The sequence below is a fragment of the Apium graveolens genome, chromosome 11 (assembly GCF_009905375.1).
Source record: "Apium graveolens cultivar Ventura chromosome 11, ASM990537v1, whole genome shotgun sequence".
In the NCBI taxonomy this organism is placed as follows: domain Eukaryota; kingdom Viridiplantae; phylum Streptophyta; class Magnoliopsida; order Apiales; family Apiaceae; genus Apium; species Apium graveolens.
In genome coordinates, this window is record NC_133657.1 from 202,234,188 (window position 1) to 202,250,227 (window position 16,040).

At 32.2% G+C, this 16,040-nt stretch overlaps 2 protein-coding genes across 2 annotated transcripts; both read left to right on the top strand.

Moving 5' to 3' along the window:
- The first annotated feature begins 3,856 nt into the window (after positions 1-3,856).
- On the top strand, positions 3,857-15,611 carry LOC141696523 (uncharacterized). Its single transcript, XM_074500653.1, has 7 exons — positions 3,857-4,796; positions 6,909-7,325; positions 9,804-10,354; positions 10,790-11,552; positions 12,074-12,444; positions 13,217-13,746; positions 14,344-15,611. Exons 1-5 carry the CDS (start codon positions 3,857-3,859, stop codon positions 12,415-12,417), a joined length of 3,015 nt encoding a protein of 1,004 aa, XP_074356754.1. The 3' UTR covers positions 12,418-12,444; positions 13,217-13,746; positions 14,344-15,611.
- LOC141696524 (uncharacterized) lies at positions 12,893-14,730 on the top strand. Its single transcript, XM_074500654.1, has 3 exons — positions 12,893-12,896; positions 13,217-13,746; positions 14,344-14,730. Exons 1-3 carry the CDS (start codon positions 12,893-12,895, stop codon positions 14,728-14,730), a joined length of 921 nt encoding a protein of 306 aa, XP_074356755.1.
- Positions 15,612-16,040: the final 429 nt, after the last annotated feature.

The window sequence follows — 16,040 nt, forward strand, 5'->3', positions numbered from 1 at the left end:
TTGAATTACGAATTTATATTATTGTTATTCAAAAGGCAATGATTGTGGATTAAGAAAGTGAAACAACAAAGAAGGGGGAATAGGGAAGAAAAAGAAAAAAAATATAGGATTCAGATAGATATTAAGATTAAGGAAGTCTTAAGCTAGAGGCAAAAGTGTTAATGGATTCTGGAGCTACTAAATCTTTTATATATGAGGATTTTATCGATAAATTGAAATGATCTACCCAACCTTTAGGACTCAATTTGGTTATCAAAGTGGATATTAGGATTATATATATATATATAGAGAGAGAGAGTAATATATTATATATATATAGGATTAAGTTCTATGGAGACCACTTTTTTTTGAGACCTTGGAGACCACTTATGTTCTGCAAGTTAAATATTGCATAAAAACATTGCAAAACATATTATTTTACGAATCATGCTCTACAAAGATCCTTATTTTATTCAAAATCTTGAATATCATATATGTACTGCATGTAAAACATTACAAAAATATTTTATTCTGCAAAACATGTTAAGTTTGCAGAATATTTGTTCAGCTTGTAGAACATACACATTATACTTATTAAACTTAAATGATCTTCAATAATTTTAATGTATTAGTGATACTCGTAAAACATACTTCATAAAATAATATATTTTATAGTGTTTTAATTGCAGAACATATGTGGTCTCCAAGGTTTCCGATGAAAACGTGGTCTCCATAGAACTTTCCTCTTTCTCTCTCTCCCTCTCTCTCTATATATATATATTGACATAAATTGTTCTAGTCACGACGTTGAGATAGGAGATTGTCCTTTGATCCCGAACTTATTACCTTTCAAATTAATCAATTTTGATATAATATCAAGATTGGGTTTGACTAGCAGATTATGATGCCGAAATTGAGTGCAAGAATAGGAAAGTGAAGTTGGAATCCAAGGATAATAAGGAGGTTATATTTCGAAGACATAAGAAAGAAAAGAAGTTTCTGACCCGGGTTAAAATAAAGGATTATTAAAACAATAATGCAAAGTTTATTTCGCTCACATGATAGATGTTGGAAAAAAACCACCCAAATTTGAAGATATTCCTGTCATTAATGAGTTTATTGACGTATTTCCTAATGAGTTACCTGGACTACCCCCGAATCGACAGATTGAACACACTATTGATTTGACACATAGAAAGGAACCAGTTTCAAAGCTCCATATAGTATGACACCAGTTGAGATGAAAGAATTAGCGATGCAATTGTAGGAATTTTTAGATAAAGGAGTTATTTGACCGAGCATATCGCTTTGGGGCACACCACCATTAATTGTTAAGAAGAAAGATGGAATTATGAGATCGTGTATAGAGTATCGCGAACACAATAAGTTGACCATTAAGGATAAGTGTCCTCTACCGCGAATTGACGATTTATTTGATCAATTGAAAGAAGCTATGTGTTTCTCTAAGATCGACTTGAGGTCTGGTTACCACCAACTAGGGCTGTCAAAAAAATTCGAGAAATTCGATATTCATCCGAAAAATCTGTATTCATATCCAAAATAAAGCGGATATTATCCGTATTCGAAATAAAACGGATATTATCCATATTCGAATTAGAGGATTGCAGATACGGATACGGATATAGGTATATTCGTATCCGATAATATCCGAATCCGAATAAATATATTATATTTAAATATTTATAAAATTTAAAATTTATTATATTAAATTTATAATGTGTGTGTATATATATAAATACCACACACATACACACATATATATATATGTTATATTTATACAGATTTTATATAATTATAAAAATATTATTGACATATATAAAAAATTATTTGAGTTCAACAATTTAAAAATAACAAATATGTTGAAAAGATAAATAAAAAATAATTTTTAAATAAATTAAAATAATATTAAATCGCTTTAATCTTACTTTAATTTTTAAAAATGAAATTTTAATTTTTACTCTATTTTTTGAATTTTTTTGAATTTTTAATATAAAAATAAAATTCTTACTAAAAATCAGATTCGGATCCGGATATTATCCGTATGCGGATAGTATCCGTCGGATCCGGATTCAGATATTATTCTTTTAATATTTCCGGATTCGGATACGGATACAGATACAAATTTTCGGATTCGGATCCGGATACGGATATAGGCAGAACCGTATCCGAATTAACTGTTTGACAGCCCTACCACCAACTGAAGACTAAGGCAAAAGATATACCCAAGATGGCTTTTCGTACGAGATATGGACATTATGAGTTCTTGGTAATGGCGTTTAGACTAATGAATGCACCTGCTGCTTTCATTGAACTCATGAATCGAGTTTCCAAGAAGTATTTGGATAAGTTCGTGATTGTGTTCATTGATGATATTTTGATCGATTCCAAATTAGAAGCGGAACGTGTGAAACATCTAACAATCGCTTTGGAAACTTTAAGAAAAGAGAAGTTATAGGCCAAAGTCTCGATGTGTGAATTTTAGTTAAAAGAAGTTCAGTTTCTTAGACATTTGGTTAATAGTGAAGACATTAAATTGGACCTCGCGAAGATCGAAACGGTGATGAATTGGGAAAGATCTATGATATTAACGAAGGTACGATTATTCCTAGAAATGACTAATTATTATTAAGATTTGTACAAAATTTCTTGAAGATAATGATACCATTAGAAAAATTGACAAAGAAGAATAAGAAATTCATATGGACAGATAAAAATGCAGAGAGTTTCGAAGATGTTAAGGAAAAGAATAGTTCTTGCCTGTCAAAGAGCAGAAATTTATTGCACAATCATCAGCACAAGCTGAATATGATGCAGCTGCAAAAACAACATCTCAAGCAATTTGATTAAGGAGGATTCTTGAAGATGTCGAAGAAAAACAACAAGAAGCTACTAGTCTATTCTGTGATAATAAATCAGTCATTTCTATAGCTAAAAATCCAGTGTGTCATAAGAGGACTAGGCACATCGCAATCAAATATCATTTTATTAGGGTTGCAGTTGAAGAAAGAGAAAAACAACTACAATATTTGCAAGACTCAAGAATAGCTTGCCGACATTTTACAAAAATTCTTCCTAAAGAAAAATTATGCTACTTAAGTGAACGCATTGGAGTTGTCAAACAAGTGCATTAAGGGGGAGTGTTGAAATTCATTCACTTTCATATTCATTTTCACATTCAAAGTATCTATTTATTATATGTTCATACAGAAATTCTTTGTATCAACTCTCTAAATGTTCTCTAGAATGTAAAGTAGAAACTATATAAAATATATTCTACATCATATGTAAAATAAGGTTTTAAATAGAAAAATCTAATTCCGAAATATAAAAAGTTCTTCCATTGACTTTTTCCTTAGAGCTTTGCCGTAGAAACTCATTTAGATCCTTGAGAAAGGGACACCCAAAAAGGAAAGTATAGAAAAATGAATGAGATAGAAATAATATGATTTTATTATAGATCAAGCCAATGTAAAAACGAGAAATGTTGATTATTTGCATACAGATGATCGTGTTGTTTACAATATTTAAATTTGACAATCCACTAATTAGTTGTTAGAAATTAGAATAACATTTTCTGGAAATTTTCAACATCAATTGGTATTACTTATTTTTATATTTCAAGGCGCCACATGGAGCATCTAGCTAGATGACGAGATGATCTGGTCCAGATCTATATTAGAAATGGCCGGTATGGTTAATTGTAATATACACCAATTCTCTGTATATGAAGATAAGCAAGGTTGACTTTCTAGCACCTTCAAATAATTTCTTCTATTAACCCCAGTGATTCAATCGGACATTCATACACACACACCTATATATTTACTAAAAGTCTTGTGAAATATAAGATATAATTATGGGTAATTTAGATGGTTTGTATGATGCTGCTATTGCCGGAGACGTTGATGCCATTGCTGCATTGGAGAAGGAAACTGGTAAGGAGGACCCTTATTATGGAACCATCCTTCATATTGAATCCTTAGAAGGAAATGAAGAACGGGTACGATTCATTTTGAGGGAGTTTGCAAACAAAAATCTTTTGACCAAGTTTACTCGTTCAGGAACAAGTGCACTTCACTGGGCTGTGTTTGGCAAACATACTGAAGTGGCCAAGGCCATCATTGAAGCAGCTAAAAAACAATTGCCAGAAACTTCCTTTCGAGTTTTTCTTAGGCTAGCCAATCAAGAAAAGAACACCGCCTTACATTATGCAGTCAGCAATGCAAACCTCGAAATTGTAGAGGTAATAGTAGAGAACGACCCTACTGGTAAATATTTACCAAACACAGATGGTAAAACACCAATCTACATAGCTGCCGAGATTGCGCATACGAATATAGTGAAGGTAATCTGCACAACATGCAAAACTGCTCCATTGAACTTGGATGGTCCTGGTGGTAGTACTGCTCTGCTCGCTGCTGTAAAGAATCACAACCAGGGCATTGAAGTGCTTCAAGTCCTTATTGATACAGCTAGAGGTGTGCCGCCTTCTTCTTCAGTTAGTTCTTTTCAATCTTTCCTTAGGCGAGGTGATGAAGATGAGAACACTGCCTTGCACTTAGCAGTCATGCAAGGTAAGTTGGATTCGGCTAAACTATTAGTAGAGTCCGATCCAAGTTATCCAGGTACCAAGAACAAGAAAGGTAAAACACCATTCTACATAGCTGCGGAAAAAGGGCATGCCGATATAGCGAAGATGATCTGTACAACTTGCACAGCTGCTCCATTTAATTACCTGGATGGTCCTGGTGGTAGACCAACAGCTTTGCATGCTGTTGTTAAAAATCTTGACGAAGGTATGTTCTATAAAATGTATATAAGCATAGTTCCTTTTTGTTCATGCTAATCCATTTTCTTTTCTAACGTTTTCTTCACTAATTATTAATGTCATAATTCCTCACAGCCTTAGTTCTGTTCTTAAATTGTCCAATATTTTAATTTGGGTAGATCCTAGATGAGTGGGATACAAAATTCAACAAGTGGAATAAATAATTGGATTTATAGATGTCCACTTTTTCTTTTGGACGTTACTTCTTTACTTGTTTAGAGACGTAAAGGTACATTTATGACGTGAGAAAAGAAAATTCTAAGATGATAATTACCATCTCAGATCAAGTTAATGCAGGATGCAAAATAATTGTAATTATTATTATAATTTAATATCAAAATAAAAAAATGAATTTCGGCGCTAAAATATCTTCAATGTTAATTGTATTTTAAATTCAAATAATTTTGAAATTAACCAATTAATTATATTTAAAATTTGCTGATATACATATAATTTATTGTTATTTAATTATATGACATTGATGCATAAATACTTTTTTGATTTCGAATTTAGAACCAAATAATCAATTATGAATATTTGCATACAAGTAGATAACCCCTAGTTCATCTTTTTAATGTTTTATTTAAAAAATGATATTTTCTATGGTATCACTGTACTACTACCAATATTAAGTAAAATGTAATAGAATTGATTTCGGACCGGAAAAAAATGTATATTTGAAAATTTTTGCAAAAAAATTATATGAAATCGATCTTTGAATCATGTAAATTGGAGTTAAAATGAGTGAGATATATTAAACTTCATATCAAACTTTGACTATTAATATTTCACTCATATTGACTCCATTTTAAATGATTTTTAAGAATCAATTTTATGTAATTTTTCACAAAAAATTTAAGTATACGGTTTATTTTCCTGTCGGAATTCAATTCTATTACATTTTACTTAATATTTTTAATTTGTTTTCTTATTTTCTATGTCTATTTTTCTCTTATTTTTTCCTAACATTTCTTAAGTCCAATAAATGAAATTTGATTCTCTCTAATTTGACCAATTTCTGTAAAGAGGCTCAATTATTTATATTATATTATTACAAACCCCTACTATTATGAGAACTGAGATCTAATTTCAGTCACACATATTTATTACTATATTAAATCTCAATCACACAAATTATATTATATTTTAAGTTTTATTTAAACCCACCATCACTACTAGTGCACTTTCTCTCTACCCATGGTATGTACTACTGCCGCCTCACCCCGTCGTCCACACCCCAAATCCGTCGAACTCCGCCGCCATTACTGTCACCGTTCTGATTGCAAAACTTAAAAACCAGCAACATATAAACACAACCAAACATGTACATACAACATATAAATACAAACTTGAAGGGCTAAAATGGAGTTGATAGACACGCCAATCGATGAGGAAGCGAAAAAAATGATGAGAGATATGCTCTCAAGATTTAATTTTAGTTTTGCAGAACAAAATCGGTCAAGAGTTTCAGAGAGTTGTGTAGTACGCCGCTGGTTTATTTCCACCGATAGTGTTGTTAGTTAGGTTGATTCAATTAAATATATTGTTTGATTGACTACAAAAATTAATTACCCACTGTTAGTAATTAAATCATGTGGTTTTTTGTCATGATTTTGGTTATCATAGCTGATAAATGAAGTTGGTGGTCGGAACTTGTAGGTAGAAGCAGCGGTGATTTTTTTGTTATGGTGGTGATTTTTTGTTTGCTGGTGACCGGATGTGGTGATTTTTATGTTTCCGGTGGTGATTTTATATTTTGACGGTGGTGATTTTATGTTTGACGGTGGTGATTTTCTGGAGGTTGCCGGAATTGGTGGTCGCCGGAAATGATGGTCGCAGGTGGTTGGAGGTGGTGGTGGGTTGATTTAAAAAGAAGATGAAGAAGGTGATGGTTGGAGAAGATGATGTTGAGATTTAAAATGAATGGTGTAGATTAAATGTATCTTTAAATTTGTGTGATATAAATTAGATCTCATATCTCATTTTAAAATAGGTACTCATTTGAGTAAGACCCTATATATATAAGTGTGATGCATTGCAAAGGAGTTTTAAGGAGGATATATACGTCATTTTCTTGCAGGCAAGAATGAAGTTAAAGATATGATTAAAATAATCATCGATGTATTCAAGACTATGTTTATTTCAAAGGACCCCACCGCAAGCAAGTACTCTATGTACAAAGAGTTTGATAAAATAATTTTTACAACTGATGAGTACGGACAAACTATCCTGGAGCTGGCTGTGGAGCTAAATTACGTGGGAGTAGTTGAAGTGATATTAGAAGTAATAAATCCTACCTATGATTCCCACGGTGAAGATTTTATTAGTCTAAAGTCTTTGATATATAAAGCTAAGGATAAGCATTACGATAGTATGATCAAAGTACTTGTTGGCATGTACGAAGCTGGAGCTGATGCATCATATTTTAGCTTTTTTGATCAATCCACTTATGACGACCATGACACTTTCATTTCTGCTATTGAAAGCCGCGACACAAGTAAGTAACAATTTTTTTAATTTTAATTTAATAAATTATGGTATATATATATTTTATTATTATTATTATTATTAAAGAAGCTAAATTAAATATAATGCTATATATGTTTGTTTTCATAATAACATAACAAATTATTGTTATATCATGGGATCTACATTAATTCTACAACGATTTTGAATTTACATTAATAACTATCTAATTAATGATGGTTTGAGCTTGAATAACATATGAAAATATAGCAGTTATATCATAAGGGAACATATATGTTCTACAAAAGGGAAGATCTATAATAGAATATAATAAACTTCTGAGCAGATTTACTAATAGCTGTATAATTAACTTGGATGGATAAGATTTGTTATTAATAAATATTGTCTCTATCGTAAATTAAATAGGTGATAATTTGTAATTTTGTAAGCATCTATACTTTTAATAATATTTTTTTGTCAAAATAATAACATCTTTCAAATAAGATTAATGATAACGATTATTTTTTATATACAAAGGTATAATGAATCACGTAAGAATGTAAATGAAACATTATACAATTTTAATCTCAAAGATATTAATAAATAAAAAACTCAATCACATAAATATCTTATTTTTAGTTAATTTACAAAATATTGTGTTATATATATAATTATATAATTATATATATAATAAGGAAAAAGAAATTTAGGATAATATGAATCGGTCACACAAACTAAGAAAAATAGTACTCCCTCCGTCCCTCCCAATTGTTATCGTTTGTGGGAGAGCATTCGACACACATTTTAAGACGAAAAGAAAGTATAGTTCTTTAACTTTTTTTAAAAAATTTATTTTTCTGAATAAAAGTTTAAACATTTTATTTTTATTCAGAAAAAGAATTTTTTTGAAAAAAGTTATATAACTATAGTTTATATTCATCTTAAAATGCTCTCCCAGAAGATAACAATTGGGAGGGACCACTACAAGAAAAACGGGTAAATACGACCGTCCAAAAACCGGTCGTATTTAGTTAAATACGACCGTTTTCGGTCGTATTTAACTAAATACGACCGGTTTTTGGTTCGGTCGCATTCGGTCGAGTCATATTTAATAACCGGTCGAATTTAGTATACGGAGCGGCTAAATTCGACCGCTTAAATTCGACCGAATGCGGTCGAATTTGTTTTTCACCAAAAAATTGAAAATCCCGCCCAAAAATTTGATTTTTTTGAAAAAAATTGAAAAGTCCGCCTAAAATATAAATTCGACCGTATATGATTGAAAATATTGTTCTAAATTCGACCGAATGCGGTCGAATTTACGAGCACCAGATTTAAAAAAAAAACTCGCCGGAAAATTCTCAGATTCCGGCAAGCTTCAAAAAATCCGGCAACCATTCCGATAACTCCGATATTGCCAAAAATGAGATTTTTTCAGTTCAATTTCACACAATAAATCATTTCCAAAATCTAAAACTAACATCACCAACAATACAATCCATTTTCCGATCAAAATGACAACTTTTCCGGCCAAACCCGAAATAATGTAAAATTCGACCAAATTCAACACTCAATATCACAAACCAAAGTCAATAACCTATACAATCAATTATCAATAATTGTATTAACATATAACCCAATCAAGAACACAACAAATGATTCAAAAATTATACCAAATCACAAATATCAAGTTTTCAATTCAAATTTTCACATATATACTCCTACAATTTTCCTAAATTCAAACCCACAATCAAAAATGATATAAAAACACAAAATTTTGAAGACCCATTTAATATTTTGTTCAAGAAAATAACGATAAAAGATGGGTGTTGGGGCGGATGTTTGTGCGAATAGAAAATAAAAAGAGGTGGTCGGAGAAAAAGGGGATTGGCCGAAAAAAAGAACGAATACTCATTTTATCTAATGCGACCTAATGCGAAAAAAAATGCTAAATTCGAAAAAAAATTCAACCTAATGTGAAAAAAAATGCTAAATTCGAAAAAAAATTCAACCTAATGTTTGTTGATTTCGAAAAAAAGAACGAATACTCATTTTCCTGGAAAGGCTAAATTCGACCTAATGCGGTTGAATTTAGGAGTACTGCTAAATTCAACCATACACCCATTTTTTTGGTAAGGCTAAATTCGACCGAATGCGGTTGAATATAGGAGTACGGCTAAATTCCACCGTATACGGTCACATTTGTTGCTAAATTCGACCGCATAAATACGACCGTAATTAAATACGACCGCATGCGGTTGAATTTAGCCGCACCCCTTAAATTCAACCGAAAGGGGTTGAATTTGACCCCGGTTGTATTTAATCGGTTGTATTTAGCCTTGTTTTCTTGTAGTGGACGGAGGGAGTATTATGAAACTAAACAGCGAAATTTTAAGACATTTAATTATAAAATGATGTAAAATATTTAAAATAATATTAAATTTTTTAAAATCTCAAAATTGACTGCTTACAAGCTAGTTTGTGTAACAATCATTAACAATTTTTCCAGAAAAAGTCTTCCTTGAACTGGATGGTAATGCCCACGCCCTTGTGACCTTTGTTGACAAGTTTGGGTGGACAGCTCTTCATCACGCAGCTTATCATGAATTTGATTTAATAGTTGAGCGTCTGATTGAAGAACAAGAAAGTTCTAAACATAAATTTGTGTATCAAGATATGGTATCAACACCCTTCCATATATCAGCTGAGAGAGGGTATACTACTACAGTCATACATCTTATGCAAAAGTGGCCATCCTTCTCTTCAGCATATATTGCCGTTGATAGAAATGCACAAAATATTTTACATCTAGCTGCTTTGCAAAATAATAAAGAGATGATACAAGGCATTTTAGAATACTGTCCAGATACACATAGAAAGCAGTTTATGAACCAACAAGACAAAGATGGTAATACGCCTCTTCATATCCTTATCAGAAATGGCTGCTTTATTCGACAAATCATGAGATACGAAGGACTTGATTTAAGCGTTCAGAACAAAGAAAAGTTCACTCCTCCCGATATGCTGTATTTTGAAATCAAAATTACTAACGAAGATCAGGTACGTTGTTTATCTTTTTATCTTTTTTGGAATATTCTAATAAAAAAATTTATGAAATTTGCAAGATTTTTATTAAAATAAAAAATATTTATAAAAAAATAATATATTTTACAATATTATATTGTCTGAAACTCCAAGACTTCAATGAAATGTGAGACCTCGTAATTTTTTAACTCATATATAAAGATATTTTCAAAAGTAATTAAATTTATGATATTATAAAATTTAAAATATAAATATTTTTTAAGACTGCTTCACCTTCTTCTTATGTTTACTTTTCTTTGTAATAAGAAATATCTATAATTAATATCTAAATTTATATATATATAAATGTTCTAACTATATATATAAAAACATTAACACGCGCTAGTGCAACTCAAAATATGTATTCCAGTTGAAATGATTGTTAAATTAGTACCCTTTGTTTATTTTCAGGTAAAAATCAAAGTCGCCCTTGATTATATCCAATTTGACAAAAAAATAGATTTTTTTTTAAAGTCAGAGCTCACACCTAGTGTTAGAGAGAAAAAAGACGTGAAGTTCAGAAAAGAAAAACAGCAAATGACAGATGGGAAGCTTGCACTAATGAAAGGAGATACTCATGCCATTGCTAAGTGTTTAGCCGATGCCATTGCTGGGGATCCTATTTCTAGAGCTGCATTGGAGATGGAAGCTGATAAACGGAACCAAGAGGGAGAAACTATCCTTCACGTTGAATCAAAGAAGGGAGTTCTTGAAAACGTGCGATTCATCACAAGTGCATTTGCAAACAAAAACCTTCTGGACATGCTGGATAATAAAAATCAAACTGCACTTTACCTTGCAGCAGATCGAGGACACACTCAAGTGGTTAAGGCTCTCCTTGATGCAGCCAGTTGTAATTGGCCTTCTACTTCAGCTCATAATCCAGTTGGTTCTTTTCAAGCTTTTATTAGGCACACCGGTCCAATGCAGAACACTGCCTTACACTTAGCAGTCCTGAAGCGTAACGTGGCTATTGTGAAGCTCATAGTGGAGGTGAATCCAAATGATAGCCATGTCAAAAACAATGAAGGGAAAACTCCAATCTACATAGCTGCAGAAAATGGTTACAAAGACATTATAGAGGAGATCTGTACGACCTGCACAGCTCTGTCTTTAGACGGTCCTCGTGGTAACATGACTGCTCTGCATGCTCTTATTCAAAAGACCTGCCAAGGTATGTAGTACTCATGTTTACATTAAGTTCTATATATAGCCTCTGAATATATATTTCATGTCCCAAAACATTAGTATTCTGTAATTTTTGGCACCTAATGTTTTACATATCTTTTTAATAAATTATTGTTTAGAATAAAAATTAAACGATTTATTCGACAATGATTAAAAAACAATATATGAATTATATTTTTTATACACCTTAAAATTTGTTTAAAAAAATTGAGTTACTAAAATTTGTATTTTGAATCCGAGAATATTGTATTGGATCCTGATATATGGTCCATGTGATCCTAGACCAACATTTGAAGTGTATATATACTTCAATAAACTGTCATCAGTTGTCCATATCTTTTATTAGTGAAATTCATATATAATACAAGTGAGGTCTATTTGGGTAATGAGCAAGTATCCAAGCACAATAAGAACTAAATCACTTGAGAACGCTTTTGAGGAACCGTTTTTGGGATTCTAGCATATTTCTCCTTGGTAATATCATCAATATTTTGACTTTACTTGCAGCTACGGAAGAAAATAGACATGCAATTTGGATGATGATCAATGCTGCTAAACATTCGAGCAGTGCAGAGAATGCACCACATTTAAGTTTTGAAGCTCTATTTACAAGAATTGATGAATTGGGACGAACTGTCCTAGAACTGGCAGTGGAAAAAAGCAATGTGCACGCGGTTGATATAATTTTGAAACAAGATCCGGCGTATGAAAGTGGTCGTGGAAGTAAAAATCATCTCATGCATTTGATCTATGAAGCGATAGATGACAAGCGTGGTATTGATATTGTGAAATTGCTCTCCGAAGCTTATGAAATTGGAATGGACACTGTTCACAAAGGGTGCTGGATTTGATTCTTGCTATTAAAGAACGGGACAGTGGTATGTTTTTTCCAACACATTTGAATCTGCTAAATAATACTCCTTCGATTCTACCCATTATTACTGACAAAGTGTTTGATATGCATTTTAAGATGAATATAAAGTATAGTTCTATAATTTTTTTGAAATTTTTTTTTTATGAATAAAAATAGAATGTTTAAACTTTTAGTCAAAAAAATAAAATTTTAAAAAAATAATGTACAACTATACAAATTCATATCGTACATTCTCTTAAAAACGATAACAATTGAGAGGGACCGAGCGAGTAATACGTAAAAATCATATACATAGGAAAGTTTTATGGAGATCACAATTTAATCAAATAACTCGGAGACCACCTATGCTTTACAGTCAAAATATTATGAAATATATTATTTTGTGTAATATGTTTTATGGATATCACCAATTTATTAAAATTGTTGAAAATCATTTAAATTTAATAGGTATGATGCGTATGTTCTACAATTTGAACGAGTGTTCTGCAAACTAAACATGTTTCATATAATAAAATATTTTGTAATGTTTTACATGCAGTATGTTCAAGATTTTAAATAAAATAATGATATATGTAGAATATAATTCGTAAAGTAATAGGTTTGGTAATATTTTTATACAAGATTTTAGTTGGACAACATAAATGGTCTCCAAAAACTTTACTATATGTTTATATATATATTGAATATAATATACTAGTAAAGAAGTTAGGCTTACCGAAGGAGTTAATTACTAACCTCAACATTTTGAGTTCTGTTTAATTTCTTTCAATTTTTAGTACTAGTGTTACAGCTCTTGCGAAGTAAGGAAAAGCTTGTAACTTTTGCCGACGATGAAGGATGGACACCACTTCATTATGCGGTAAAGGAGCAATTGGTTTCAGTATTGCAAGCCATCATAAAAGCCCCGAACAATGAATTTGTGTACAGCCATTCAACACCGTTTCACGTAGCTGCCAAATATGGATATGACTCTTGTATTACAGAACTAATGAAATCATGGCCGAAGTCGTCTACGGCCTACCTAGCTATCGATAAAACTGGTCAAAATGTACTCCATTTGGCGGCAGCTCGAAAAAATAGGAATATGATACAGGAAATTTTAGTAAGTTTTCCACAAGTACATATGAAAAAGCTTCTGGAACAGAAAGACCAGGATGGCAATACACCTCTCCACCTACTTATCTACAATGAATGTTGCGTTCCGGAGCTCATAAATTATAAAGGACTAGATCTAATGGCAAAGAACAACAAGAGATGGACTCCTCGAGATTTGTTGTATTTAGAAGATGGAATTAGTGATGAACAGGTTCGTAAAAAAATAGGTTTTCTATTTTAAATTAGCTTACAATAACTATAATCTTATTGATATCTCATCCCTGTTAAAAGTGGAAATTTTATTATAAGTAGGTACTATTTTGTTTTAGTTTTTAAGACAGGTAGAACCTAATTTAAAACTTTGAGAGAGTGAATCCTAAGTAAACTCTTTAGGCCTTACTCTCGAGTTTTTATTAGGGAAGGAAGTAAGTGATAGGGAGGTAAAGTACTTTCATCCCCAAAATGGGATGAAAGTTTTGGAGGTAAAATATGTAAAATTTACATTCATGACCACTTGCTTTCGTTCCCTTTAAAAACTCGGGAGCACGATTAGGAATGAAAGTGAAACTATTTTACTTACCTTGCACTTGTTTTCCACCATTTTTAAAGCTCGGGATCAAGGGGTTAGTCTCTACGGGCGAGGCCCCGAGGGCATTTAAAGTTGTCAATGCTGGGGCTTTAGTATATATAATATATAGTAGTATAGAATTTCTATTCATGTTTGGTTTTAGCTAATATAAAAGAAAGTCTTTTCTATTTATTTCATAAAATTGAAGACATTTGTTAAATTTGAAAACTTTACTTACAGGTACAAATTAAAGTTGCACTTGACCATGCCCAGACTAATCAGCATCGGAAGTTTTGGGAGGTCTGGAAATTTTGGCAGAAAGGCACAGGCACAGAGAAGGATAGGGATATTTTTGAAAGTATAGTACTTCCAAATAGACGACAAACAAAAGATGATCTACTCAATAAACGTAGAAATGAAACGATGGACGACAGTAATGCAAAGATGAGAAAAAGAGTAGAAACGTACAAAGACAGGACCAACACCCAAATAGTAGTTGCTGCACTTATAACTACAGTTACTTTTACGGTAGGATTTACTATGCCGGGTGGTCTGCATCAAAGCGGAGAAGTTGATGAGGATTGGTGGTACTTTCCAAAAGAACAGCTTTTAACGCTTTTATGGTAACAGATGCTTTAGCTCTGCTACTGTCGACATCTTCATTGTTTTTCTACTTCCTTCAATCTATCTATAAAGATCATCACCAAGTGGCAAGACTTAATGCTGCAGCAACTGGGCTTAACATTGTTTCTATTACGGAAATGATGGTGACTTTTATTACAGGAACGTATGTGGTGTTATACAACTCACCAGCCCTTGCAATTACGGTTTGCATCATCGCTTCCCTCTTCTTTATTCTTGTCATTGTTCTGTTGATCAGGTTGGTATGTGACCGTGGAGTAAAGACGAATGACTTTATGTATAACAAGATTTCTACGAGTAAAAGGAATGACGTTAATCAGAATGGGACGATGTAGCACCTATAGAGGGACTGTGTTATTGGTTTATAGTAAAAGACAATGTTGTCACTGCCATGGGTTCACTTTTGTTTGTTTAATGTCCAGGCTTGGAATGTCTTGATGAAAATGATTAGTTCTTTCCACAGAAATCCATGGCAGCCTTAGTGGATAACGACTTCTAAATTATTTATCCATAAGTATGCATGTGTGTGTGTGTTTTTTAAACTGATGACATTAAGATGATAGAACTTTATAAATGATTTAATTTAGCAACCCACTAATTGTCCCGTTGTCCACAAAAGGACGATGCAATTTTTTGAGATAATTCGAATAATTGGTTGAGATCTGGGAAGCGTGAGTGCGGTTGCATGTGCTGCAAGTAGGGATGGCAGCAGTACGGTTTGGTTCGGGTTTTGTGGTGTCTAAGTTGGAGCTTCTCTCACAGTGTTTTTGCAGCTGAAATGTTCTCTCTTTAACTGCTTACTTAAAGTTGATTTTCTTTTTCTAGTGAATAACGGTTGATTCAATGCCATTTCTTTAGTTTTTAAAGTGATGGCAATTTTAGTTATCTGTATGATGTATCCCAGGTTGGTAATTGTAGCTAACTTTAGTTTCAGAGTCTTAAGGGTCATTTTGGTATAACAGATTTGACTCATGTAACTCTTCATTGTGACAATCAATCTGCTTTACATATTGCTAACAATCCAGTTTTTCATGAAAGGACTAAGCATATCGAAATCGATTGCCACTTTACTCGTGACAAAGTTTTGGAAGGGCTCATTCAGCTAGCTTACTTACCTACTAATGCTCAGCTTGCAGACTTTCTTACAAAATCTTTACATTCACCTCAGTTCAATCTTTTACTTTCCAAGTTAGGCTTGATTGATTCATCCAATCCTAACTTGAGGGGGGGGTATTGGAGCTACTACAGCAGCTCCACACACTAGTTATGCTGAAGATCATGCACACCAGAATATA

Bases quoted from the DNA above. Each gene is read 5' to 3' on its own strand.
- LOC141696524 (XM_074500654.1), top strand. The intron at 13,747-14,343 runs GTTCGTAAAAAA...CTTTACTTACAG, and splicing joins ATGGAATTAGTGATGAACAG to GTACAAATTAAAGTTGCACT.
- LOC141696523 (XM_074500653.1), top strand. From the start codon at position 3,857: ATGGGTAATTTAGATGGTTTGTATGATGCTGCTATTGCCGGAGACGTT. The intron at 7,326-9,803 runs GTAAGTAACAAT...CAATTTTTCCAG, and splicing joins TATTGAAAGCCGCGACACAA to AAAAAGTCTTCCTTGAACTG. The intron at 10,355-10,789 runs GTACGTTGTTTA...GTTTATTTTCAG, and splicing joins AAATTACTAACGAAGATCAG to GTAAAAATCAAAGTCGCCCT.